This window comes from Rhinopithecus bieti, unplaced genomic scaffold, assembly GCF_001698545.2.
Source record: "Rhinopithecus bieti isolate Rb0 unplaced genomic scaffold, ASM169854v2 scaffold_33303, whole genome shotgun sequence".
NCBI lineage: Eukaryota > Metazoa > Chordata > Mammalia > Primates > Cercopithecidae > Rhinopithecus > Rhinopithecus bieti.
This window is the reverse complement of record NW_016814421.1, coordinates 783,364-809,886: the sequence shown is the minus strand read 5'-3', so window position 1 is coordinate 809,886 and position 26,523 is coordinate 783,364. Positions and strand designations below refer to the sequence as shown.

Sequence of the window (26,523 nt, the reverse complement as noted above, 5' to 3'; positions counted from 1 at the left end):
AGGATATTTATTGTTAGCATGGTGGTTCTGGTTGTTATAAATGAAGCAGAACATTAAATATTAATGATATTTTTGTTCATCAGTGGGGAAGTTACAGGGGAAAGGTTTTCCAAAAAATGCTGAGCTGTAACTGCCATCCAAGTAAGTGACGCAGAATGCCTAACTCACTTTCTATCTTGCTATTACCTGATCACAGAAAGCTGTTTCACTGTAGAGGTAACAATTGTTTTCTCCTCTGTCCTGAGGCCAATGATTATATAATATGTATCAAATCACTAGGGTGCATATCAAAGTGAGCATAAAGAGGCAAATATTTCCCTTTACAATGACCATATAAGAGATTATTTCTGTCAGGGGATAAGACATACATGAAGTCTGACTGTTTCACTGCATTTTTACTATAGAAATCACTGAGCTTGAGACTTGTACATTAACTCCGTCTGGTCATGTGACTGGCAAGTGAAGTGTTTCAATGTGTTAAGAGGACTGATCTGCATATTTCTTGCTGAATCTTAATGTGTACTTGCATATTTGTGAAACAAACGAGTATTTAAATTATGGAGAAAAGATGTATTGTGCCATGCTAACCTTTATAGCATACCTGTGATTTCCCTAGCCAACAGTGGACAAGGTGAAAACTCATTATACATTTTCATCATGTTAGGTATTCTTCTCAAAGTCACAGGAGTACTGCAGAATGGTTCGTAACTTTATGAATTCAGCTGGCATTTTGGATATATTTTGTATGGACGGCCCCTTTGAGGGGCTAAAGACACAGCCATCCATTTCACCAAGAGTCGCCGAGGGTGCCTTATTACCCCTACCCCGTACTGGGTACTGAGGGTGGGATGGAAGGCAAACCAGATGCAGCCCTTGTGTTTATGCAGCTTATTCTTTAGTGGGCAAGAAATTACTTGAGAATCCTAAAAATGTAAAATTACATCTGTGACAAGTCTAGTGAAGGAGAAGGGCAAGATACTTCATTGAGGAGGACATTTATTGCTAGTCAGGGGGGACAAGGAAAGCTGACGTAAGGAAATTATGATTCAGTGGAGTTGATACAGGAGTGAAATAGTCACAGCAGGAAAGTGGAGTGGTGGGAGTTGGGAGGAAAGTACTGTATTTGAGGAACCACGTGTTCAAGTTCTGCAGCAGAAGGGCCAGTGAAGTACTTGAGTGTTGTCAAAGGCAATCAAGGTAGCTGGAAGAGGGAACACGAGGGCGTGAGGGTATGTTATCAGGATGACCTTGATGTTCACGATTAAGAATGTTGCTCCAATCCTGACATCAATAGGAAGACTCAAGTATCTGAAGGAGGGAGTTTGCATGTCTATTCACAAAGACCTCTTAAGCGATACACTATACACTATTAATATGCCGGTGGTTCTTGGGGTGCTGTCTCCAACTGTGGTTGTCTCACTACTATATACTCTACTCCTTCCCTAGTGTGTGCTATCTCTGTGATTTGTGTGGGATCACTACATCCCTTATGGACTACTGTGACTGGACTAAAACAATCAAGGTAATCCTATCCCTGTCATCACGATGATTAATTTGAGTCATCCAGGTCTAAGCAAATCCATGCATGGTATTTTTTGGCTTTAGGGATTGTTCCATCATGGTCCCAATCAGGACAACGTTCAGCAGGAATTTTGCTCTTTTATAGACTGAACTTGCTCCCATTGAAAGTCAATGAGGAAGCAAGTAGATCTGGAATCCCATGACCCTGAGAGAAGCCTGCGTTAGGGTGAAGTTGACGTGGAGGTGTCAGAGGTGAGGGGTACAAAGAACTTTTTGTCCTTGCTAATATGGTAGATCCCCTGGATCTCAGACTGCACCTGATACCTGTTGAAGTTTCCTGGCTTTTCTCACCCCTAGGCCCTTTTCCAATCCTGATGCTAGCTGTTGACAACAGTCATTATTGAATAAATGTCAGAAACCTCATCTGAATTCAAGGAGTCTCTCAGCTCTTTCTAAACCCAGACTTACTCGTTGTAACTGTAGCTCAGACCAAGATGGATTAGACTACCTTGGTGAGAACAGGTGTATGAAGAATCACTGATTTAAAGATTGTTCATAACATATCCCAGTCATTAGGCACAAGTCTATTTCTTGAGACATTGTAAGGGGTAATTCTTGGAAGGACATAGGTCCAAAATGTTGAATTGGACGTCTAGAAGTCAGGGTGGTAAAAACGAAGTATATATTGATTAAGCGGAGAGTTAGATGAGTAGAGAAGCAAAATGAAGCCGAGTAGAAAATTAAAGGTTTTGGGAGGAGTACTGCCTGAATTTAGATGTTTTTAAAGTATAGCTTTCTGTCTTCATGGGAATATCTTTTGATATGCTGAGAAAAGAAATTCAGGTGTTCTTCACTTTTGTAAGCAACCTGGTTTTTAGTCCAGGGAGCACCGACAACAGGATTTCTTGCCAATCACTTACCATTGTGAGGCCTGATTTTTCATCTGTAAAATGTGGATAAAAGTCTACCTGAGTAATGGCTGTGAAAGTTAAATGAAGCAATTTGAGTACAAATACCTCACAATGAATGATTGTTTTCACTGATGTGGTGGTAAATATTTAATGACCTCTTTTTCAAAGAAAAAAAGCATTATTTATCATGTTTGCCAATTTCCATGGTGTAAATACTCCCAACATTTTGCCAGTTCCGAGTTACCAGTGTGTTACAAAATGAAACATGGAGTTGGAGAAATACACATACAATGCCAGAGAGCTCTCCAAGATGCCACTGCTTTCCTTCTTTCCAAATTAGATACATCCCAGATTTTTTTTTTTTTTTGAGATGGAGTCTTGCTCTGTTGCCCAGGCTACAGTGCAGTGGCACAGCCTTGGCTCACTGCAGCCTCCGCCTTCCATGTTCAAGTGATTCTCCTGCCTCAGCCTCCCAAGTAGCTGGGATTACAGGCACCTGCCACCACACCCAGCAATTTTTTGTGATTTTAGTAGAGACAGGGTTTTACCATATTGCCCAGGCTGGTCTCATACTCCTGGCCTCAAGTGATACACCCGCCCCGGCCTCCCAAAGTGTTGGGATTACAGGTGTGAGCCACCTCACCCGGCCTGTGAGCCACCACGCCTGGCCTATGCCAGATTTTTTACAAAGCAAAATCAATCCTTGTCCCCCACCCCTGTTATACTAGGGTTTGTTTGATTTTAGTGACATCTGTATCAGGGTTGACACAGAATTAATAACTGAATCAATAAAGAGACCAGGAACAGGGCACCACCTTACACAATGTGACATGAAAAATGTTGAGGTGTAGCAGTTTATTCCCTTAGGTTAATCATGAGCCTTTCTGTTAGGCCTCTCTGAAATTTAACATCACTCTGTCCTAAATCACCAGTTCTTTGCAAGTGGTGGTTCTAGCCCCTATAACTCACCTTTCTCAAAAATTCTGCTATGTTTGTGTTAGTAATTAAATACTGTATTTTATTTTCGTAAGATTTTCTTCCCAGTCTAGATTATGTATTTCAGAGAGAAAGCATCCTATTTGATGTACATTTTGTATCCTTTTGATGTCAAATATCATGCTGTGACCATAGCAATAAGTGTAATACACATAGTAATCCCCCTCGTCCCCCTACTTTTTTTTTTTGAGTTCCTACTGTGTTTCAGGTTCTGTGGTAACATTTTCCTTGTTATCTGTAATCACGACAGTACTAGAGGGTGGATACAGTCATTCCCATTTTACAGATGAGGATGCATTCAATGTGAGATGTTAAAGACTTTCTTCAAAATTGCCCAGGTAGCAAGCAGCTCACCACACCACCATGGGTGGTATTCAAAAGGTAATGGTTAAGAGAAAGAATGGATAATGAATATCTTGAGTCTATTTTCTTGAGACAGACGAGACTGAGCAGCCTGAGAACATTTGGTGCTCAGAGGGAGGAAATGCTAAGAGGGGAAAACAAGTCTGAAAGGGAAAGAAGGATAGTTCAAAGACCAGTTTCCCCTGCTTCACAATTCTGACTGGTGCCAGCTCTAACTGCGTATGTTTGCTTTACTTGGAAGATAGAATCATAGCGCCAGAATTCACGGAAGTCTGTTTTGGAAGATGCATTAGTCAGGGTATGCTAATTGCTGGAACAAACAATCCCCAAACTTCAGTAGCTTAACACTGCAGAGAGTTATTACTCTCTGGTCTCACAGAGCAATGTGGGTGGGCTCTGGTCCTAGCCTGGCTTCTTCCATGGTTCCGGTCTGCTATCCCCTAGGACCTTGGAGTTCACTAGATATTGGTATCAGACTGATCAAAGAGGAAAAGGAGAGTGCATAGACGATTACATGGGAAATTTTAAGGGCCAGGCCTGGACAAGGCAAGTATTACTTCTGCTCACATTTTATTGGCCACATCCTAGTCATATGATCCCGTGACTGCAAAGGAGAATGGGGAATTTCAGATTCCTAGGTGGTCAGGGGCAGAAAGAGATGGGGATTGGTGAAAACACCAGAGGTCTGCAAGTTTGGTGACCACTAGTTTTCAGAGATATTGGGTGTTTGTTAAGGTACCCAGAGGTATTAGGTATTTGATACAATCCAGTGTCTTCCAGAGGTTGAGCATGAGCCACATATGCCCAATGTCTTCATTGGGTCTTCATGTCTTCATTGGATTGCTGATGGCCTGTCACTGGGAAAGTTATTTACCTTCTCTGAAGAGAAAATAATAACTTGCATTTCAGAGTTGTTTGGGACACTAAAGGAAATCATGAAGATGGAACTGATTTGTTAACTAGAAATGGACATCCAAATAATAAGTATTGGTTACAGGTTTAAAATGAAACTTGCAATGTTTGAGGAAGAAAGGGAAAATGTTAATGCAAAAACAGAAAAGGTAAAGAAATGGTGGGAAGTAGGTTATTGGCACTTTTTCTTTGGATACCCATTGCCATATTTCATGTGATTAAACTTCATTCCTTTTAATGAAGCAATTCTTCTAAATAATCAGAGATTTCCGACCAATGTAATATTTAACATTTATAATTTTCACCTTAAATGTTGAACATTTTTAATCTGTAAAACTGTTTATTGCAGTTTAAATCTCCTTATGCCACAGAACTGTGGACTTTCTCTGGTTGCAAAATTCTCTACAGTTCCTTGAATTGAAAAGGGTTTAAGTGAAAAAAAGCTGGGGGAGGTGGGGGCCTTTTACAAACAAATTACAACTCATTTGGTACAATAAAGATAATTCATTTTATCTTGCTTTGCATGACTGTATATTGTTTTGAATTCATTCTGCGTTTCGGAAGCTTGCGGTATTTCTTTTCTCTAGTTTCTTACTTGTAACTGCAGATTTCGCGGTTTCTTTTGTATACCACTTGCCTCCCAGAATTTGGCCCAACAGTTTTGAGTAGCTGAACAATTTCTCGAGGACAGATCAGCTGAAATGTGGCTCAACTTGAGTAAAGCAGAAGGAATGACATAAGGTTAGGTGACTGATGTGTGAGTTTTTGAATTTGATTTGGTTTTACATGGAAAGGTTGAAGCAATGATCCATGTATTCTAATAAAAATCATCAGTACAAATCAAATAAAATCTGGCTTAGTGGCTATTTTCCCACTGTATCATTCATGGCTAGCCTGTGCTGTTACAGACCACATTTGGCAGGCACGGCTTTTTCCTACAACAAAATCTTCAAGTAACATTGCAATCTTTGCTGTGTTAAAAAGGCATCTTTTCTAATCAAACTGTCTGCTAATCTCATCAGATAAATCATTATTCTGTACTGACAGCTCGGGCTTTCCCAAGACCCCTTCCCTGCTTCTTGTTTTCTCTTAAGATGCCTGGTTATTGTCATTCTTCAGGTCTTTGCCTCTATCTCCTAATGACATTTCTTCCATTCCTGAGGAAGAGTTACAGCTTTTTACCATTCCACTTACTGAATTGGTAAGACCAGTACCTCAGAGCAGCTCATCTCTTTCTGACTGGTATTCCACTAGTTATCAGATGGGCAAAAGGCAGGGTGCATCGAAGTTGCAGACCTACTAGAACCAAAAATGCTTATTCCCAGGAATTTGATGTGATTAAACCTAAGAAATTATCCATTGATGCGTTCTCATCTGTTTCAGGTCCTGCCCCCAACAGCTGAACTAGCAAAGTAAGGCAGATGTATTTTCACTACTTGAGTAGTGAACATGTTTTATAGAACCTGAAAGTGAAAGTAAGGGAGGCAGCATGGTTTGGAGGAAACCTTGGTCCACGTTTCCCTCATAGACCTGTCCTGCTAGCAAAGTCCTGGGCCTTTCTCAAAATGATGGCAACTGCGTGTGCCCTGGTAGTGAAATGGTATTGCAGTGGGCCTGGCACTGCCCTGTGAAAAAGGACCCACGGAGGAGAGACTCATGGTTTTGTTTTCATTGCTGACATGGTTTAAAAATGTACATTGCTAGCTGTGAAAACTCAGTCGTTGTAACACTGTACACCTTTCTTCTTTCAGCAAGTATCCTTGTGAACATTAGCAAGTATTCTATTCTCTGTTAGAATTAAACGGGTAATCATAACAGCATGAAAGGGTGAAAGTATGTCTTATGCAAAATAGCCTCTTTTATATAGGACATCTACCAATTTTCTTGTGATTTTGTTTTCCCCTTTTGAAAATGATTTTAGTCTGCTCGTGTTTAGGTATGTAACTTCTCTTGATCCCGGTTTTATGCTTTGAATGATCCCTGGTACATCATTTTAAATGAGATGAGTATATAAAAAATAGGAAGCCAAAAGCATAATTGAAAATTGTGGTTACCTTATCGTGAGATAAAATGGCCAGTCAGACTTCTCTGACCAATTTGATAAAAAATAAGGAGGTATCATTTGAACAAGTTGTAACATATGGGAACTGTTTTAAACACCATCATTAATATCAAGAAACTATTAGGAAATGCAAGTTTGTGTATCGTGTGTGTGTATATGCTGATTTTACGCACACATGCACATGCACACATACGCACACACACATTTATAAACCCAAGTAAGAGAAACCTTTGCCAATGTCTGCCAGGCATTTGGCTGAAGTGGAATTGTGAGGAACATTTTCTCAGCCTTTATAAATCGCAGTTGAAATATGTTAGCACTGTTCAGTTTATAAAATGACAAGGGCTGTAGGCTGGGCATGGTGGCTCACACCGTAATCCCAGCACTTTGGGAGGCTGGAAGGATTGCCTGAGCCCAGGAATTGGAGATCAACCTGAGCAACATAGCGAGATGCTGTCTCTACAAAAAATTCACTGGGTATGGTGGTGTGTGCCTGTGGTCCCAGCTGCTCGGGAGGCTGACATGGGAGGATTGCTTGAGCCTGGGAGTTTGAGGCTGCAGGGAGCCCTGATTGCACCGCTGCACTACATACACCCTAGATTAAGAGCGAGACCCCATCTCAAACAAAACAAAACAAAACAAAACAAAACAAAAAAAAAAAAAAAAAAAAACAACGAGGGCTTCATTTAAAGGTTAAAGGGACTGTTTCTACCTTATATTGATTATAACAAGTTAACTCAATATTGTACGATTATGCTTATGCTCTATCGAATGGCAAAGTTCCTCTCACAGTCTTTTTTGGGGTCAGTCTTCACTCCTCACTTTGTGGGCGGGTGGGGCTAGTTCATTTGCATACTTGCTCTCTGAATGTGGGACTATATTCTTTTAAAAGTGGCAACTTATCTCCCCCTTCTAAAATATTTTAGATGTTTCCAATTTTTTTGTACGTCAGCCCATGGAAACCACACTAAATTTTTCTGTGTCATGAGTGTGCTTGTCTCTGCATTTGAATTTTTTTTTAATTGGGAAGTCCCTCTGCAATGGCAGGTCTCCTTTTCACACAATGGTTTACAGAACGTGGTGGGAGGAGGCACCAAATAGCCTGTTAGGATGGCTTGGCTCCAAAACTGATTCTTTAACTTGCCTTTATACGTTGCATTACTTTATAAGTGGGTCAGTCCATCTTGTCTTCATCTAGGCCAAATCCCTTCCAAGTTCATAGTAAATTATGCCTCAATATATTCTTGTTCCTGCCCTCCCCCCTCCCACCTAGGTCACGGGGCTACAACTAACCATTGTCTGAATTGAAATGCCACTGGATGATCAACGATTGAAGAATATTTCTTACCAATTCAAATAGAACAGAAACTTCAGTCAAGCATTTATTGCCCTACATTTCTGCGACTGTCAAAACCAGTTGATCACAGACGTGAGGATATGTAAAGAAATAGGAAGCTGTGATGGGTTATCCCTCATCTAAGAGTGGTGCAAGTGAGGCTTGAGAGCATTGTCACTTTTTACCTTATACATTTTTGTATTTTATATTTTTTCAATAAGCACATACTTAAAAATTAGTTCGAATGTTCTTAAGGAATCTTTCCGCAGATGACTGATTAGTTCAACAGGGAAAAATTATAATCATACATTGCAGAATTTGCATACCACTTTGACCTGGTGATCAAAATTGGCATAACACTGAGGGACAGACCAACATGCCATCAAGGGGCTGTGGACGTGATGTCCTAGGAAGGACACCAGGCCACTCTTGTAGTATTATATCCACTGGAATATAATCATGAGGAAGCATCTGATCCTCCCAGATTGAGAAACATTTCCATAAAATAACTGGCCTGTATTCTTCCAAAATTCTAATATCACAGAAAGAAAAGACTGAGGAATTATGTCTGATTCAAATGGATAAAACAGACAGTTAAGTACAGGGCATGATCCTGGACTTGGTCTTCTGCCAGAGATGGAGGAAGTGCCCTATTGGAATATGGATTATGGATTGGATCAAAGTACCCACAGTGTATTTTCTGATTTTGATAATAGTACTGTTTTTGTTCTTAGGAAGCACACACAGAAATACTAAGGGATAAAAAGATATAAGTGGTGCAACTTACAAATGGTTCAGAAGCAACATATTACATAATTCTAACTGCACTATAATTTAAAACTTTTAAAATTAGCCTGATGTGGTGGTCCCAGCTACTTGAGAGGCTGAATTGGGAGGATCTCCTAAGCCTGGGAGGTTGCGGCTGCAGTGAGCTGTGTTTGTGCCACTGGACTCCAGCCTGGGTGACAGAATGAGACCCTGTCTCAAAAACAAATAGATAAAAACCCCAAAACTTAAAAAAAAAAAAAATGTAAAACATGGGAAGAATGAAAAAATGACTTCAACCCTTGATCTTTTCTTGATCAGTTCCCAGGTGAGGCTAGGATATCTATGTTTTTTATGAGGTTCCTTGGGGTATTTGGGTGGTCAGCCACCATTTGGAGATCACCATGTAGTGCCTAGATTATAAATTATCCTTTCAGAAAGAGTTGCTGGAATCATTTCGAGATTGGTCAGGTGCCAATAAATAAGTAATAGAAACGCCCTCAAAATTGGAGTTGAAAGGGTGAAATTTTATTTTATTTAGTTTGGTGATCTGAACATGGTATAATATTGTCACACTTTTTCTGGGGTTTAGAAGAGGAAGAGCAGCCTACAGTTGACCGGATGACTAATATTTATTTCATACCACAAAAATTAAATGCTTTACTAAAACTTCCATTCTCTTACAATTCTGATGAACAAGGTTGTACTGTATGGTTAAGTATCACACTGTAAATTTAGGCAATACATGTCCTATTGAGCCCATAGAGTAAAATAGATTTTCCCGTGATCCAAGCTATTACAATTTCACATGTGTAAATTGTTTCAAATTCATTTTTAATAGACTGCTTCCCTTCAAATACATGTGGAGGTAGATTTATACAACTGTAAACAGTTTATGCGTTTTTACAGATTTTCATTATATGTGTTTGATACTAATTTACCTCTTTTTAATTGTAGGAGAGATAAAGAATTAGTAGTTTAAAACAGTAGGAACTGCATGTTCTGCTGTGATCAAGGAATTAGATAATCTGGCTTGTTTGCTTAAGGGGTCTGTATCTTGAGACTTTTATAGGGCAGTATTAAAGCTCTGAGCCTCCTTATTATGCCAGTACCCAGAAGATTGCTTTAATGAGAAGTAAAGGGCCTTTTTCCAATTACAAGAGAATAACTGTATTAAGTTCCTGTGTTATGTCAACCTGCTTTGATTTGATTACTGTGAAAGAAATGGATTTATCTGTCAGTGTTACTTAATTAAGCCTTCTCATTGATGTTTTGCAGAGTAATATAGTGTGATTTGCACATTTGAGCCTAAATACAGAGAAAATTGGCCTAAAACTAAGACATGACCCCTGAAGATAGCATGTAAGATTGATGAGTTGTCATTGCCAGGTCATAGGCTGCAGTGTTAAACATAGGTGGAAGGATTGCCATGTTGAAAGGGTAAAAGGAAAATCAGTTTATGGGACTGATTATTTTAAGCAAAAGGAGTTGTGCTGGAAAACTAGATTTTAGGGAAGAGTTTTGAATATGTAAAACTATTGACTTCACCAATATTAGTCAAGCATCTGGAATAGGAAATGACAATAAAAGAAACAGGAGAAGTAGATTTTGTTAAAGTATAAAAGGAAATAGAAGAAAAAGGAGAAAGCAAGAGGAAAGAATGCTGTTTGGGAGAAGTAGACCATTGTGGTTAGGCAGAGCAATTACAGCCTACAAATACTTCAATTAAGCCAGCCTCCCCTTCTCAGAACCTCACAAATGGCACCCTCGGGAGAAAAGAGGTATCAGGGAAGAAAAAAGGAAACGGTTCCATGTTTCATGTTGGCTAACCTCTCCCAAGAATAAATTCAGTAAATTATTTACCAAATAGGCATTTTAAATACCAATCTGTATATCTGAAGTCATTATAATATTATGGATTTTGCATTATAAATATTACATGTATGGTTTGAAAAATACACATATAATTACCTGTAGATGTTGTCAGAGGTATATATTCAGTTTTATTAGGAAATGAAGCATATTCTTAAATGTATTCCTTAGTTGTTTAATGCTTCGTTTTCTAAAGTATCTACCTTTTATTTCTTGCACTTTGTGATGTATCTTTAGAAGGTGATATGTCCTTAGGAGGTACCAGACACCTAGTTAAAAACTTCCTTGTAATATTTTCACATTTAAGTACTTTGAAACTTATCTGTGTAATGTTGAAGTTAGGTGGTACTTTGATTTTTTTTTTTTTCTTCAGTTATGGTAACTTACTTCTGATTGTTATTCTCACCTGATTCGAAATGTTTATGCTCCAAGAAAACTGTCTTAGTTAAGACTGTTTTTTTTTAAGTGCTTTTACATTGGTCACATTTCAAAAAGTCAAAGAAGGTATATATAGTTCACGTTATACTCTTGCTTGAGTTATTCATGGCTCTTATTTGTAAGATATTGCTTAAAAAGGTAGGGTCCCCAAATGACTAACTTCTCTTCAAGAGGAAGACCCCAACTAGCCAGTGCCATACATTTGAAAGGTTGCTAAATGGCACTCATCTCTCAGCATTTCACATTATATATTCAAGCTAGGGTATCATTCAAGATAGATGATCGTTGACACTTCCAAATACAGAAATTAGTATAAAGCCTTCAGTGTTACATTTGGTTCAGTTTCATAATTTAACTGTTTACCACCTTGAGTTTCAAAAAGATTTCTGAGTTTCAATATAAGGAACACCACTGATGTATTTGTAACATAATAGTTACGCACTTCATTTTGTTACTTTCTCATTATCTGAATTTTATGTTATAGGAAGATGCTTTCCCTGTTTATAACAGCACACAGTGGAATTAACTCCATGTCTTAAGCAGCAGAAATTTAGTGTTCATTTTGAAAACAGTGTATTTTAACTTAAGGAAAATAATACTGTTTTAAAGGACTTATTAATGGAAGTTTAAGTTGGAGGTTAATTAAGGCTAAAATATTGCAGTCTGCAAACAAATTTTTCCTACTATACTTTCTCACCAGCATATCTACACTTTAACTTTTCTTATCATATGAGAAATACTATAAGATGATCTCATGCTTGACCTTTGAGTTTCAAATTTATTTGGTTAGGAAATCCATTAGCTCTGAGAAAGCCAGAGTTGACAGCAGTCATCTGAAAATGGAAAGCCCAGGTCTGTATTCTTTATATTTGACATATCATTTTTTTTTTTTTTTTTTGAGACAGTGTCTCGGTTAGTCATCCAGGCTGGAGTGCAGTGGCACAATCTCGGCTCACTGCAGCCTCCGCCTCCTGGGTTCACATGATTCTAGTGCCTCAGCCTCCCGAGTAGCTGGGACTACAGTTGTGCACTACCATGCCCAGCTAATTTTTGTATTTTTAGTAGAGACGTGTTTTGCCATGTTGCCCAGGCTGATCTCGAACTCTTGGCCTCACGTTTTTCTAGTCTGATAGTTTTGATTGCTGTCCACATAAGCAAAGTGGAGCTTTGAGTAATGAAATCATAGTCCACCTGCCTTGGCTTCCTAAAGTGCTGGGATTATAGGCGTGAGCCATTGCACCTGGCCTGACATATCTTAACATTTGTGTGGGAAGCATTGACATAACCCTCATCCTTTGCTTAGTCAGATTTGGGAAGTGCTGGAAGCTTCTTGTCAAGTTTCTTGTTAGTGCCCAGATCACTCATTCTGAAGCACCATATCTTATGTCTAATAGAAAACAGAAACAATCATGCTCGTGTGGACATCATCTGTCAATATTTGAATCTCCCCAACTCTTCCTACGTCCGTAATAGCACTCAAATTTTACTTCAAATTACTCTACTTAGAGCTCTTATTATACTGGGTGCTAATGAAAATGTGCACATCCTTAACACGCTCTTTGCTGATGAAATATTTTGAACTCTTAAATTCATCTGGCACTGACGGAGAGCATATGCCATCTCAGTTTGTGTGAGGGCTCAGCCAAGGGTTCTTCCTGGACTAGGAAATTAGTAGGAGCCACAGATGTACGCAGTCTGTGAGTCTCCATAATGGTGTGGAGGATATTTAATAGTGTCTGTTGTTGCAGGGAGAAGGTTTTGAGGCAGTGTAGACTTCATTGTGTTTCAGAATGATTATCGTTCCTGGAAGAACTTAACATTCTATCTCTGAATGCATTCTGAATGTGCTGAAATTTTTATTAAGAAATCAGTATATTTCGACAAGAGCAGGAATCTGTAGACTTAGAGCAATGCAAAATACCATTTTAGGCATTTTTCTGATTTCGTCAAACTCTAGGGTCCCGGGTGATTGGCATGTTGTAGGCTCAGAGTATAGAAAAGACAGCTACACAGCTCTACGTCAAATCAATCTAGGTAACTCTCATACCTGTTTATTTCAAATCAAGCTTAAAGTTACATGGTATTTAGTCTGCGTTCTTAGCTTGGGACTCTGATCAGCATACATAACTTTTGACAACATGTCATTTGTATATTACACACAGAAATACACCGAGATATAAAGAGAATACTGTAATGGTAAACCAAGCCACTGAATAAATGTAATGCTTACTGAATTCTCACTCTGATGGTGTTATACAGGTTCACGGAGAAGGTAGGATTGTTTAACCTAAATGTTTTGGGTGTTTCTTAGATCCAGGAGAGTATTTAAAAATCACTGACCTGTTTAGCAGAACAAGGAGTTATAAAAATGTAAGGCTCAGGTTTTCTTAGATATTGGAGGGATTATTAAATTAGCCACTTATGATCAATATTGGTGACCATGGTAGGTATTTACTACAGATCAAGTACTTTCCTAAGTGTTTAACAAATGTTAGTTAATTCAGTTACTTTAACAATAACTCCTTAATCTTACAAATACTATCATCCCCTTATCTTCTGTTAGAATACTGATTTTGGAGTACGTCTTGGGTTTTCACTTCTGTTCTCATTGACCCAAGAGCCCATTATATTTTCGATGTTGGCAAATGTCCCCAGGGCAAAAAATGTGTTTTCTTCTTCCCTGGGTTCCAGCCTTCACTTTGATTTTGGCTCAATGATTCCTTGTTATCTTGTCTGCTCAGTATTTTAAAATTTTTCAAAAAACTGTTATCCATCATTTTTAGTTTTCTGTGGGAGAGTTGTCCAAATATACTAGCCTGCCCTATTTCCAAGAATGGAAATCAAACTTGCTTATTTTGTAGTTCACAAAAATGAATACGGAGAGGCCAGTGACTTGCTCAGACCAGAGAACTGGTCAATGCAGAGTCCCTGCTGAAATCCAGCTCTTTATCCCAACTTCCAGTGCTGTGTTTTCTAAAGTTTGTCTAGTCTGACAGTTTTGGTCTTGCTGTCCACAAGAGCAAAGTGGCGCCTTGAGTAATCAGATTACAAGTTTAATGAATGTGGATAGGAAATCGCAGAAGGTAAGAATTACGTCTGATCATCTTTCCCCTAAATAGAGTGTTTGGTCATAGTTCTGCCCAAAACTGTTGTGTTTTGGCACTGATCCGTCAAATACTTTATTTATTATTTTTTGGAGAGAGAGTCTCGCTCTGTCACCCACACTGGAGTACAGTGGCTCAATCTTGGCTCACTGCAACCTCCACCTCCCGGGTTCAAGCAGTTCTCCTGCCTCAGCCTCCTGGGTAGGTGAGATTACCAGCGACCTACCACCAGGCCCGGCTAATTTTTCTATTTTAGTAGAGACGGGGTCTCACCGTTTTGGCCAGGCTGTCCTCAAACTCCTAACCTCAACTGATCTGCCTGCCTCGGCATCTCAAAGTGCTGGGATGACAAGCGTGAGCCATTGCACTCGGCCAATATGTCAGACACTGTGGAGGGGGCTCATGCAGAATGAATCATATACGATGAAAATTTGTGGATTTTCAGATTGCCTCCTAAAGCAGCCAGCAATCCCATGAAAGAGTTACTAAATCTATCTTAGTTTAGAGTAAAATAAGAAATTAGAAAAATCTTGAACAACGGAGCCCATTTTAGTCTTTTGGAACAGGAATTTCTATCGTCTACTTGCTTTCTTTCCTTTTGCCCGGAGTATTATCTTTCTCTGTCTTCTCCCATCTTGGAAAAAGGGTGGCAACAGAACAAGGGAGGGGCGAGAACTAAATAGATTCAGCAGCTTCATCCCAGGCAGTTTTTCATTTGTCTCTCTGTTGCCTTAATGGATTTCACACATCTTTTTCCTGTATATTGTTTAGTCTCACCTCCAGAGGTAAACACTTCTCATACCACAATATTGTCTTACTTTTCACTTTCTGCTGTTTTAATTCATTTCAATAAAGAACTAATGAGCCCACCATTGTACAGAACCACACAAGATGTTATTTGTGTCAAGCATGCTTCTTTCCTATAATAAATGTATGTCACAGTTGGGTATGATATAAATATGTAGCTCTATAGCTGTATATATATATATATTCACATGGTTATTTGGATAATAAATTCTACGTACTTGCTGAACTATCGTATAGAGCCAGCCATACAAGTTTTATTTTGCCTACTGTTGATACTATGGGCTGCTATGGGACATTCTGTCCTCTGTGTTGGGAGCTCACAGATATTTTCTGTCTGGCTTAATACCAGGATTAGGTATGTTTCTCCTGAACACTTTGTGTGTATTTATCTGATGGTTATTGCCAATCTTGTTTCCCTCTCTGCTTTGTCTACTTAATAGCTTCTAAAATTTTGACCCACCTCTCGCAAATAGCCGGTCCTTCACTGTGTGCATTTTGATAAACTCATACCTCTGGCCTTATTGTTCTCCTACTTTTATTTTCCAGGCGCTTGATTCCTTCAAATATTGATTTCATATCTTTTGTGTTGTATGTGTTTCTGTAATCTTTTGTGGACACAAGAGTGGGTATAAACTCCCAAATAAATATATTCACTCTGCGTGGGGAGAAGTGACAGGAGGGAACATTCAGCTGGTTAGAGAGAGATGTGAAATTCTTACTGGGGAGCCTTTACAGCAGTGAGCAGAGCTTCAGCCTCCTTTTGTGTCCAAGCTCTGCCATTTCCTGATCCCTTGGTCAAATTTTCTAACCCATCTGAGCCTCAGTTTTCTGATATATAAAACTGGAATACTATTAAGGCATTTGAGAGTTTAGCGCAGTGTCTGACATACATTCAAGTCATACATTCACCTCACTTCTTTGAGAGGTGAGGAATAGTTTAGACAGAGGGAATAGCAGTTACAAAACCATGGTGGTATAGAAGAGCGTGCAGTGTCCTGGTACACTAGCAGGGGTAAGGAATGGCCAGGTGTAGGCCACATGCAAGGTTTATATGAAAATGAGTCTGGACAAGAGCTTCTGGGATGCTTATATGATGGAGGTGTATACTGAATGCTGCTGAAGCCAGCAACCCAGACAGGAATTTTAAGATAGGGAGTGAGAGAGGCTGCTGTTGATGGTGTGGGGCATTCATTTGTGTTACAGTAGAGTAGTCCTGTGGCTTTCAAACTACTGTGTGCATAAAAGTTACCTGGGGACCTGTTAAAAACAGTTTTCTCAGTCCCACCACTAGAGTTCCAGACTGAGTAGATGTGAGATGGACCCTAAGAAGCCAATTTAAAAATGGGCATACAGGTGATTCAGGTGGCGGATGCACTTTGAAATGCACTTGGTGGTGCACTGGAATAGTTACTGAGGAAATGCTAAGTAAGGGGCAGGCCTGACAAAGTTCAAGGATAGGGAAGATGGAAGAAAATGACTTCAAAGCAACATGTTTACATTCATTATGAATTACCATTGCGCATGCTATAGCTTTGTGTCTTCTGTGCATATGAATAAATGAGCACCTATAGATTTTTTTCAAAGATAAACTATAATTAGAATTCATATGATTATTCTATTTGTTAGGTTTGGGAGAGCTAGTGATTTGTCCTCATCCTCGAGATCCAGCAGGAGACCAAGGGAAGGGGAAGCCTGTTCAACAGAGAGCAATCAGAGAAAGAAAGGTGCAGCAGTGTGAGGTCAGGAAGTGGGAAAGATGGAAATGGGAAAGGCTGGGAAAAGAGCAGTCAGATCCGATTGGTCAGGAATGTATTTGTGAAGGAATCCAGCCAGTATTTAACCTGCTTTGAAAAAGCTAGACTTCCAGCATTTTTAATTAGTGGATTGCTCGCTTTTGAAATTGCCCAGTTGGGAATACTCAAGTTTTGATGTGTTTTATCTGCCTGCTAATTAGGAGGCTGCTTGGTTGACCATTACTTTTCCTTTTTTCTGTGGACAGAAGATGCATATGAAGGTCTCTTGGTACATTCCAGCTCAAGTCTGGGTTAAAGTGCATAAGTAAAGCTGTATATTTAGTAAGAGTTCTTACTAAATTATAAACAAATTTTAGTACATCTTTTCTCCAACTTGATTCCTTTTGCTGTAGCACAGGGCTTCTCAATCTCAACACAATTTTTGTTTGGGGTCAGAACACTAAAAATATATATATTTTTTAGAGACAGGGTCTCAGTTGCCTAGGTTGGAGTGCAGTGGCACAATCGTAGTTCACTGTAGCCTTGAACTCCTGGGCTCAAGGGATCCATCCTCCTGCGTCGGCCCCTGCAATTAGTTAGGACTACAGGCATGTTCCACCACACTTGGCTAATTTTAAAAATTTTTGTAGAGACAAAATCTTGCTATGTTTTCCAGACTGGTCTCAAACTCCTGGCCTCAAGCAATCCTTCTGCTTCAGCCTCCCAACGTGCTGGTATCACAAGTGTGAGCTGCTGTGCCCTGCACAGGGTATTTGTTACTGTGGAGAGCTGTTTTGTGCATTTATGAGATACTTAGTAGCAACTCTTGGCCCCTGTGTGATCAGTGCCACTAGCACCACCCAAGTTGTGACAACCAAAAATGTCTCCTGAGTGGCTTTGCCAAATGTCATTTGGGATGCAGAAGCCCCACTGGCCTGGCCATAGTGTCCTCTTTCCTCCAAGTCTCTGCCTACTTTTCATGTTTAAAATCCTCTTTTAAAATTGAAAAGATAAAATGAGTCCAAACAATTTGAAATCTTATGGTACTTTATAGGGATTCAAATCTGTTCCTCCATTACTTTTTGGCCAAATTCAAGAGGAGAAATCTCTCAAATGAATCCAAGCTGGCTGTTATAGGTGAAAAGAAAGTCAAGATGCGCCAGACTTTTGAAAGCTTGCAGTGGTTGAGAGATTTTGTTATTTATACACTTTTTATTTTGGCTGAAAATATTTGGTTTTTGTTTAAGAATTAAGAGAACCATGTAGGCTACAAAATTTATTTATGTGCGAATCCCAGAGGGTTGTAAGTAGCTTCTTTGTGTGCTTCAGTTCAACATACACAGGATAGGCCAGCATGTTGAGTTGTTAAACAGCAGATCTGGGGAAGGTTTTACACCTTTTCTCTAGGCTTGATGCAGTCCCGAGAGCTTTCTTGACATGCCTTGAAGCTCACAGTGCACTGATTTTAACTGTCCATAGGGGACATCTGTTTGCAGTTTGTGTTATCTTCTGAAGCACCAACTAAAAGGAAGTGAAATATTATTTGTCATTAAAAAAAAAAGAGAGAGAGAAGTTAATTTAGTGGTAATAACTTAGTTGTTGTTGCTCTTCTGTCTCTTAAGATATTCTGAAACACCATGTACTCTACTGTATCCCAAAATAAATCAATTAATTATACTATGATTACTTCTGCTGATAATAAAATAGCAGTAATAGTCAAAGGAATGACAGTAGAGCATTAAGAGAATAAACAGTATCACTGAAATGTTAGGAAACACAATAAATGGGATTGTATCTCCTGAACCATAGTTTCACACTTCCTCCTCCACTTCTGTCAGAGGGTGTTTGTGATGGCCGTCTGTTATCAGCCGTGATCAAAATAATGTAACAGTGAAACTTTTTATACTTTTATAAAGGCCCTTTCATCAAAAATCTCACAGCCATTTCTAAATATAGAGCGACTGATCTTTAAAACACTTTTATGTTTTAAGCAATTAATATGGTAACTTAGCTGTTAGACTTTCCATCGTGCGTATTTGCCATTTGGAGCATGGATGGAACATTTCGTAATCTACTCAGCATTGAAACTTCGCTGGTATCGAGTTTAGAATTCCAACTTTTCGACGGTTCATGTAGGTCTTTTCACCGTCATCTATCAAAACAAAACATTGCTTTATAATGGAATAACCACATTCATTTCCACATATCAAAGCCCAGATTAAGGATTGCAGGCCAAGTGGTATGTCTAGTTTAAAAAAAAAAAAATTGAAAGACAGAGACAGTATTGTCTTAACCTAAAAACAGTTTTTACTTTAAGTCCTAATATCCCTGTAATGTGCTGGTAGAAATAGACTACTGAATACTTTCTCAGTCTCATTTTCTGTTGCATGTCTGGTGTCTCCTGTGATAAGCCTGGGCTGTGGAACAAAAAGGATCCAAGAGCATTATGGCGAGGATGCTAAAGGTGTTAGTGTGGATATTTACCTTAATTTAACTTTTTTTTGGATTAAAGCTGTGTTAGTGTATTTTAAAACTTATTTTATCCAAAAGATTGTAATAAAACTTTAAGTACAGTTTCACATCTATAAAAACTGAGGCTATCTAACACTGTGAAGGATAGAAGTAATTTTTATGTTCATACCTCTGGTTCCTGAGGGTCCAGTTCATTTCTGCTGTGAATTTAAATGAGTTAATTTAAGTAGATGGGTCAGAAGCCACTATCATCATGGTAGCCCTGTGCCTGGTTCTTAATTAAAGGCAACAGGAGATTAATTTGAAACATTAATTTAAAAGTGCATATACAAAAAGAAAAAATTACTGCAAGAAAGCCTAAAGAACTTTTCTCTTGTCCCTAGATGTAGAAGACAGAAGTAGCTCAGGGTCCTGGGGGAATGGAGGACATCCAAGCCCGTCCAGGGTAAGTATATCTAATCTTTTCTCCCACAACCAGACATCCCACATATGTAAATTGACAAACAGAAGATGTGTTTCTCTCTGTTTCTCTCTGTCTCTCTCTTTCTCGCACGCGCACACACACACACACACACACACACACACACACACACACAGGCATGGGCATGCACGTGCATACAAACACACATATATGTGCATACTAAGTTTAATGAGGATCAGCTTGACTTTGGAATTTTTTTCCCATTTTCTTATTGAATGCTGTTACTCAATTTGACACCTGTTCCACTTCTGCTAACCAGAAGAAAACTCCTTCATTACATATTTGGTCTTTCTTTTGTCAGTTGTTGATCCATATTACACATTGCTATTTGTTGTAGATGGAAAAACTTTAAAAAAATTCCTAATATCCCTATAATGTATTGGTGTGAACAGACTACGGAATAATCCCAAAGATACAGTATGAGGTTCTGTCCTAGCAGTATGATCTACGTACTGAATCTGAGTTGATTTCACTTTGTAGACATGTTATCATTCCACCAGTAGGGACTTTGGTCACTAGTTGGATCATTCATTTATTTGCTCTCAATTTTTTGCTATTCTTTTCCACAGTTTTCCTACATACATTGGTTGTTTCTTGGGGTGTAATAGGAAGACCATGGAATAAGAGATGGGTGGGTGGTTAGGCACTATGTATTTTTGTATGTATATGATCTTGGGCATGTCATTTCATCTCTTGCATCCTCATTTTCCTATTTTGCAAAATGAGGAAGTAGAGCCAGAGGATCATCTATGTTTCTTCCAATTTAAATATTCATGATTTTGTATGAAATTTCTTTAACTGGATCATTGCTAGGCCCTCTAAAATCCATGTCAGCGTTTATGATATACATATAATGCCCCAGATTAAAAGTACACTTAGTGTACATCGTAAAACCAGCATCTCTTCCTCTCCCAACCAGCTATATATAGATGAAGCATTCTGCAGGGAGGGTAACATTTTACTGTAAATGTTCACACAAATTTGGGTTGGGGGAAGGTTCCATTTTGGCATAAGAGGCAGGGAAGGTAATCAAGCTGTCAAAATGAGGACATTTCAGCAAGTCAGAGTTAGACATTTCCACCTGTCCTTGGCATTGTGATCCTTAGTCTAGTGTTCAGGGTACAGCAGGATCTCTAAGCTTACCAGTAACTTTGTGAGCCCTTACACCAGCTGTCGTGCTTGACATTCTAATGCTTTATATGGATGGGTTGAGGAAATCTTTCCTCCTCCTCATGTTACAGTCTGCACTTGCAGAAATAAATCCATTCCCCTTCACAGCAAGTGGAGATCATAGAACTCCCCTCAATTGTTTAGTTCATCTAGATTTTCACAATTTCTTATGATTTCTCCATTCAGTACACATGGTACTTTTAATTGTGTTTCAGAAAACAAGGTCTGTTTAGAATCATCTTAATTTAGTATTAAAACTAACTAGCTTTTGGTTTTTGTTAGCTGTCCTGCCATTTTTCTCACGAATATATTGGTGAATAATTTCAAGCCAGTTTAGTGTAATTTATATTTTCTAAATCCAGAAGTTTGCATGAGACAAATCATTTGTGGCAGATTTATATCCAGGCAGACTTTCAAGGTCTCTCTTTTTTCATCTTAACATGGAGAGAGTGTCTACCTTCCAGCACTGTTTTGAGGATTAAATTAGATAATAAATATTAAGCTTTTAGTACACCATCTAGGATGAGGACACTTAATAAGTGATAATTAGCATTATGCAATGCCTGGTATAGAATGAGTGAGTGTACTATGATGGGTATTTACAATGTAGCCTCTTTTTATAGATCGACATGTTGGCAGAATTAGATTATAGTATCAGTCAAGTTAGTTGTTACACATGAGGAAAGGTGACTGAGAACGGGGGTTGTTTTCCTTAAGGTTGAGGGGATGTGTCTTTTCCTAGTTCATGCAGCAGCCCTCTTTTTTTTGTGTGGGCAGATTCTGCCCTTTGACTCACATGTAACCGATACCTCTGAGTAAATTTGACTTAGACTTTATGGGCAGTTCCACCAGCTGAGCAGAATGACTTTTCTCCCCTTCTTTGGTCACTTTATGCACTTTAGTAGACTGAAAGTTGAACCATGTAGTATAGATGATTTTAACTTTTTTCTACCATGTAATCAACTTTCCCCATTAAAATTAAGTAGCTGGACAGCTTAAAAACATTGTTTTAATTTTAAATTCCCCTTAAAACAATAAACTGATTGTAATAATGAAATATTTCTGTCAAAATTTGTCTTCTTTACAACTGGTTTTTTTTTGTGACATACTTTGTCCAACCTCAGAAATGCTAATTTATGCTAATGTTTTGATGTTCATATCATAGTTAAATCCTAATATTCTTAACTTTCTTGTATGTTAATTACTTATGTGACAATCTAGTTATCTTACAACCACAATAGTAACTATAATAAAACATTGAAACTTCAGTATCCTATAATAAAACATTGAAACTTCAGTATCCTAACACCAAATGTTATCGTTTGAATGGCTCTATCTTGGTCTTTAAAAAGCAATTCATTGCATGCTATATGCCTAATTTTCCCTTGTGGCACTATTTTGCTTTAATGTGGCCTTACTAAAATAATAATTTTTAACATACGCAATATACTTTATAGGTGTCTGATGTTTTACATACACGATTTTATTTAATCATGTCAACAACCCCATGCAGTTGATACCATTATTATTTCTAAGATTTCTCAGCTATTATGAGGAGAAGTTGGACTTCGTAGACTCTAGAGTTTTCTTTTAGCCACTATACCTGTGAAGGTGCAGATTCCTTCTAGTGAAGTTCCAGGGAGGAAATAGTGGACTCCAGTTTTTTTAGGATGGGAGAAGTTTCGTTAGTGGGGCCATGTTTATGTGCTGTTTATTAATATAAAATAACAACTTACACTGTTACTTTATTTACAGAACTATGGAGATGGGACTCCCTATGACCACATGACCAGCAGGGACCTTGGGTCACATGACAATCTCTCTCCACCTTTTGTCAATTCCAGAATACAAAGTAAGACTCATTTTAAATTAACTTACACTTTTTAAATGCTTATGTTTTACTATAGAAGGTAAAACCATGTCCTAGACAGAGGTTCTGCTTTTAGAAATGTGGATATTTAGTCAGTTCACTTGTAATAATCTTAAATTGCAGAGAAGTATTGGCAATCTGTGTTTGGTAATAGTATATCAAAGATTAAGTTTTACAACCATATGGAATGAAATGCTTTTAGTGATACTGAATCTACGTGGAAATTTTGGTTTCCTTAGACCTAAAGCATGGACCACAGTTTCAATGTTGCATAAGTAGTTTCCTGAGTTAAGGTAGATGAAGTCAAAGTGGTGAACATTTAGAATAAAAATATCACTAGGCTTGTTGATTGGCAATGATATATAGTCAGTGTTAACTGTGATTTCTGCTAAAGGGTTTATGAAAATAAATGGTGTTAATGGGCTTAGTGTGCTTAAATCAGAATAGTGCGTTCAAGTTGAATTGTAAAATCTGGTTGTGTATTTATCAAGGCGTGAACTTGAGAGCTAGTGGCCTAGGCAGATCGCATCCTGCTTTACTAAAGCAAGTTACCTGTTTGAGCTGTCTGTGAATCTCCAGCATGCCGTTCATCCTGGCATCCTCAGCATGTTTTTCTGCTTTTGGCTACCCTGTAGGGATGTTTGTTTAACAGCAGTAACTTGAGCAATGAAAAGATGATTCCTAATGGTTTAAAAGGTCCAATAGCTGGCTACTTTAGTTTTGATTGAAAAAATGATCTTTGTTCTAGTAAACATGAGTTTTTAACAATATTAGTAAATCTCTCAACCTGGCCAGATTCTCTTGAGAATCTGTCAATAAGTGAAGTTACATTTCTTGGTACAAGCTGTTGGACAACACTCCAAGGAAAACACACAACGGTAATTATGTTTTTCTGAGACCATAACTGCAAATGCTTCTAAAGAATGTCATGATTTTAAGCTTTGGAAGCTATACCAGTTACTTCAGGTCCTTGAATCTCGCATTCTTTGAAAAATCACTGTCAAATCCATCTAAATGGATTTCAGATATGTAACACAAAATAGTCAAAGCAGATAAATACTAGCAACGTGTAGTTAATGGGTGACATCATATGTGCATGCCTTTGAGTGTCTTACCAACTTTGAGAACCACAAGGTTGGTTTTGGTCATAGGATGTTCTTATTTTTGTGTTATTTTTGCCTTCAAAGTAGTAAATTTCATATGTATGTTTTAACATTGTAACTAAAACAGGAATCCCAGTCCTTTATCAGTTGTTGATAGCAAGGTGCATTGTTTCTTGTTCTCAGGATATGTAGATACAGGTGACTAGATACATTTATCAAATCAGATTTTAAAAGGCAGCTTTTGACTCTTCAGTGTCAGTAGTTATGATTTTATTTCCAGCACCTTTGCTTTTCTATTCATCTTCACACAACCGCTTAGAATAAAAGATTTATTTGAAAATAGAGTCTTGAGAAGTAGCACTTAAATAATATACTAACTTCCTTGGATCCTAAAATGATCCTCTAATGAGCTACAGTGAGAAAAATGAATAAATAAATACTCATAATGAGAAGTTTATGTTATCTATGTGAAAAAAGTTTTAACTCTAAAAAACAACTTGATAAATTAATATTACAGAATACACCAAGCAGTACAAACAGATTAAATGATTGTTCTGTTCATGTTTCCTCATGGGCAACCGCTTTACAAATCAAATTAGTTTTTCAATCCAAATAGTATTTAAAATATAAGTGGCCCCACAGTCTAGAGCGGAGAGAGCTGATTCTTTTCACTTGGTTGTTGTTTAGGCTGCAAATCCATGTCAGCCTTGCTCTTTTATCCCGTCTGCCCTCCTTCCCATTAAACTCTTAAATATGGAGACCAAGACAGTCTCCTGCATTGTGATAGGAAATGCTACTATGTCCACGAGGCCCCCACCCACTGTTCCCAATGAAAGGACTTCTCTGTTAGATAAGCTGTCTGGTTTGAAACATGGCTCTTCATTGTTTACAAACTGCTACATTTTCCACCTCAAGCAGATTTTTGCACAGAAAAGAATTGTGCTTGGGCTAAATGGTTTATCTGACATTAACGGCGCAGTGTCAGACTGGGGTCAGGGAAGTCGCCCTCAGAGCGAGAGGGCATTGCGCGGTATGCGAAAAAAAATGGAAAAGGGAGAAAAAGACATTGAAGCAAGTATGAAATACCTTAGTTTTATTTAGAGAAGAACAATTTTTTTTTTAAGAGAATTCACTCTGATGCTGCATTAAAAACTCTTCCCATCGCTATAATTTCTCACATCCCAGACGCCTTCTTGATTGGCTTGCGTATCTGAAGGCTAGATTCAGGGAACAAAGATTCTCATTGATTTTGCCCAAGCTGCTGTTTGTTTAAAATGAAACCACTTTTCAGATGAGCCATATTTGGTGTTATGTTACAGCTTTACAAAGGAAAGATAGATCATTTTCAAGAAATTAAGGACAATTAATTTACAAATGGTAATAAAAACAAAGTAAGATCTATTGGTGTAGGGGACAGTTTGAACTCATAGCATATATGCTGTGTTCTAAACTGCACTTTGTGTCCAGACCCAGAGCCCATGTTATGACCTTTGTGGACATTTTCTTTCTACCAAAAGAAGGTAGTAGACTTCAGTATAAGTGTTGGACAACACTCCAGTCTCCACTTTCAGAATCTTTAACTGGTTTCCGTTAAAAGTGCAAAGTATTTCTTTCTGTTTCAAAGACTTAATTCTACCGTGATGTCGCATCAGGGTAAAAGCTATAGCATCAGAAATAAATCAGCTACTTTATTGCAGCAGATTCTCTATTGTCAAATCAATCAAGCCTGTGACTGAATTAGGCGTCTGCTACAGAAATAAGTGACACTAATTTTACAGGAAAGAGTTATTAACTGCAGATGACCTGATTTTTTTTCTTTTTTCTTTTTGGTAAACTGTTCATTTAGTAAGGTTTTATTTTATTGCAAAGAAAGAAAAAAGTACTGGACTACTCTTTCCCTTTGAGAGTGGATTGTTATTAATTATATTTTTTGTTCTTTATGGCAGTATACAATTTTAGAGAAATGGTAACAGGCATTGCTAGTATATTTGTTTGTAAGCTCTTTTATGGTAACAAAACCCATTATTACGACTCTGAACTTCTTGATTTCACATGAATGGTTTTGCATTTTACAGATTTTTAAACATAATACTTCTATTTGGCACTGAAATTCCAAAACTCAGTTCATTTGTGTCTCTATTTCAAATTTATGCAAAGTGCGATGTAAGTTATAAGAGTAATAAAGTGTTTTAGCCTAGGCAACATGATGCAACCTCATCTCTACCAAAAATACAAAAACTTAGCCAGGCGTGGTGGCACGCATCTGTGGTCCCAACTACTTGGGAGGCCAAGGAAGGAGGATCTCTTAAGCTCAGGGGGTGGAGGTTGCAGTGGGCTGACATCATGCCATTGCACCCCAACCTGGGCAACAGAGTGAGATCCCATCTCAAAAGTAATAAAATGTTTGTGTTAATTTATTCTTTTAGAAATAAGCTAATGTGTGTGGAAAAATAGCACTATTTGATAGATAGAATCCCTAAAGTAAAATAACCAAAACACCCATGTGTGGTTATACATGCATGGACACACATGTACACCCACACACCCAATGTATGTATCGTGCTAGAAGAATTAATGACATTTCTTGGTTTATAAGATTGTTCTGTG

The 26,523-nt window shown here is 38.2% G+C and overlaps 1 protein-coding gene and 1 long non-coding RNA gene across 10 annotated transcripts in view; one reads left to right on the top strand and one right to left on the bottom strand.

The window, feature by feature from the left end:
* TCF4 (transcription factor 4) overlaps positions 1-26,523 on the top strand; it is a 371,585-nt gene that overhangs the window by 107,687 nt on the left and 237,375 nt on the right. For all 9 annotated transcript variants that reach the window (XM_017850137.1, XM_017850133.1, XM_017850136.1 and 6 more), the window contains 2 exons: positions 19,676-19,737; positions 22,699-22,795. In XM_017850137.1, coding sequence (XP_017705626.1) covers positions 19,676-19,737; positions 22,699-22,795 — 159 coding nt within the window. The remainder of the gene's footprint in view (positions 1-19,675; positions 19,738-22,698; positions 22,796-26,523) is intronic.
* The window catches only part of LOC108514103 (uncharacterized), a 30,204-nt gene continuing 4,664 nt past the window's right edge, over positions 984-26,523 (bottom strand). Inside the window, exon 2 of the long non-coding RNA XR_001881104.1 lies at positions 984-1,201. This is a non-coding gene — a long non-coding RNA (uncharacterized LOC108514103). The remainder of the gene's footprint in view (positions 1,202-26,523) is intronic.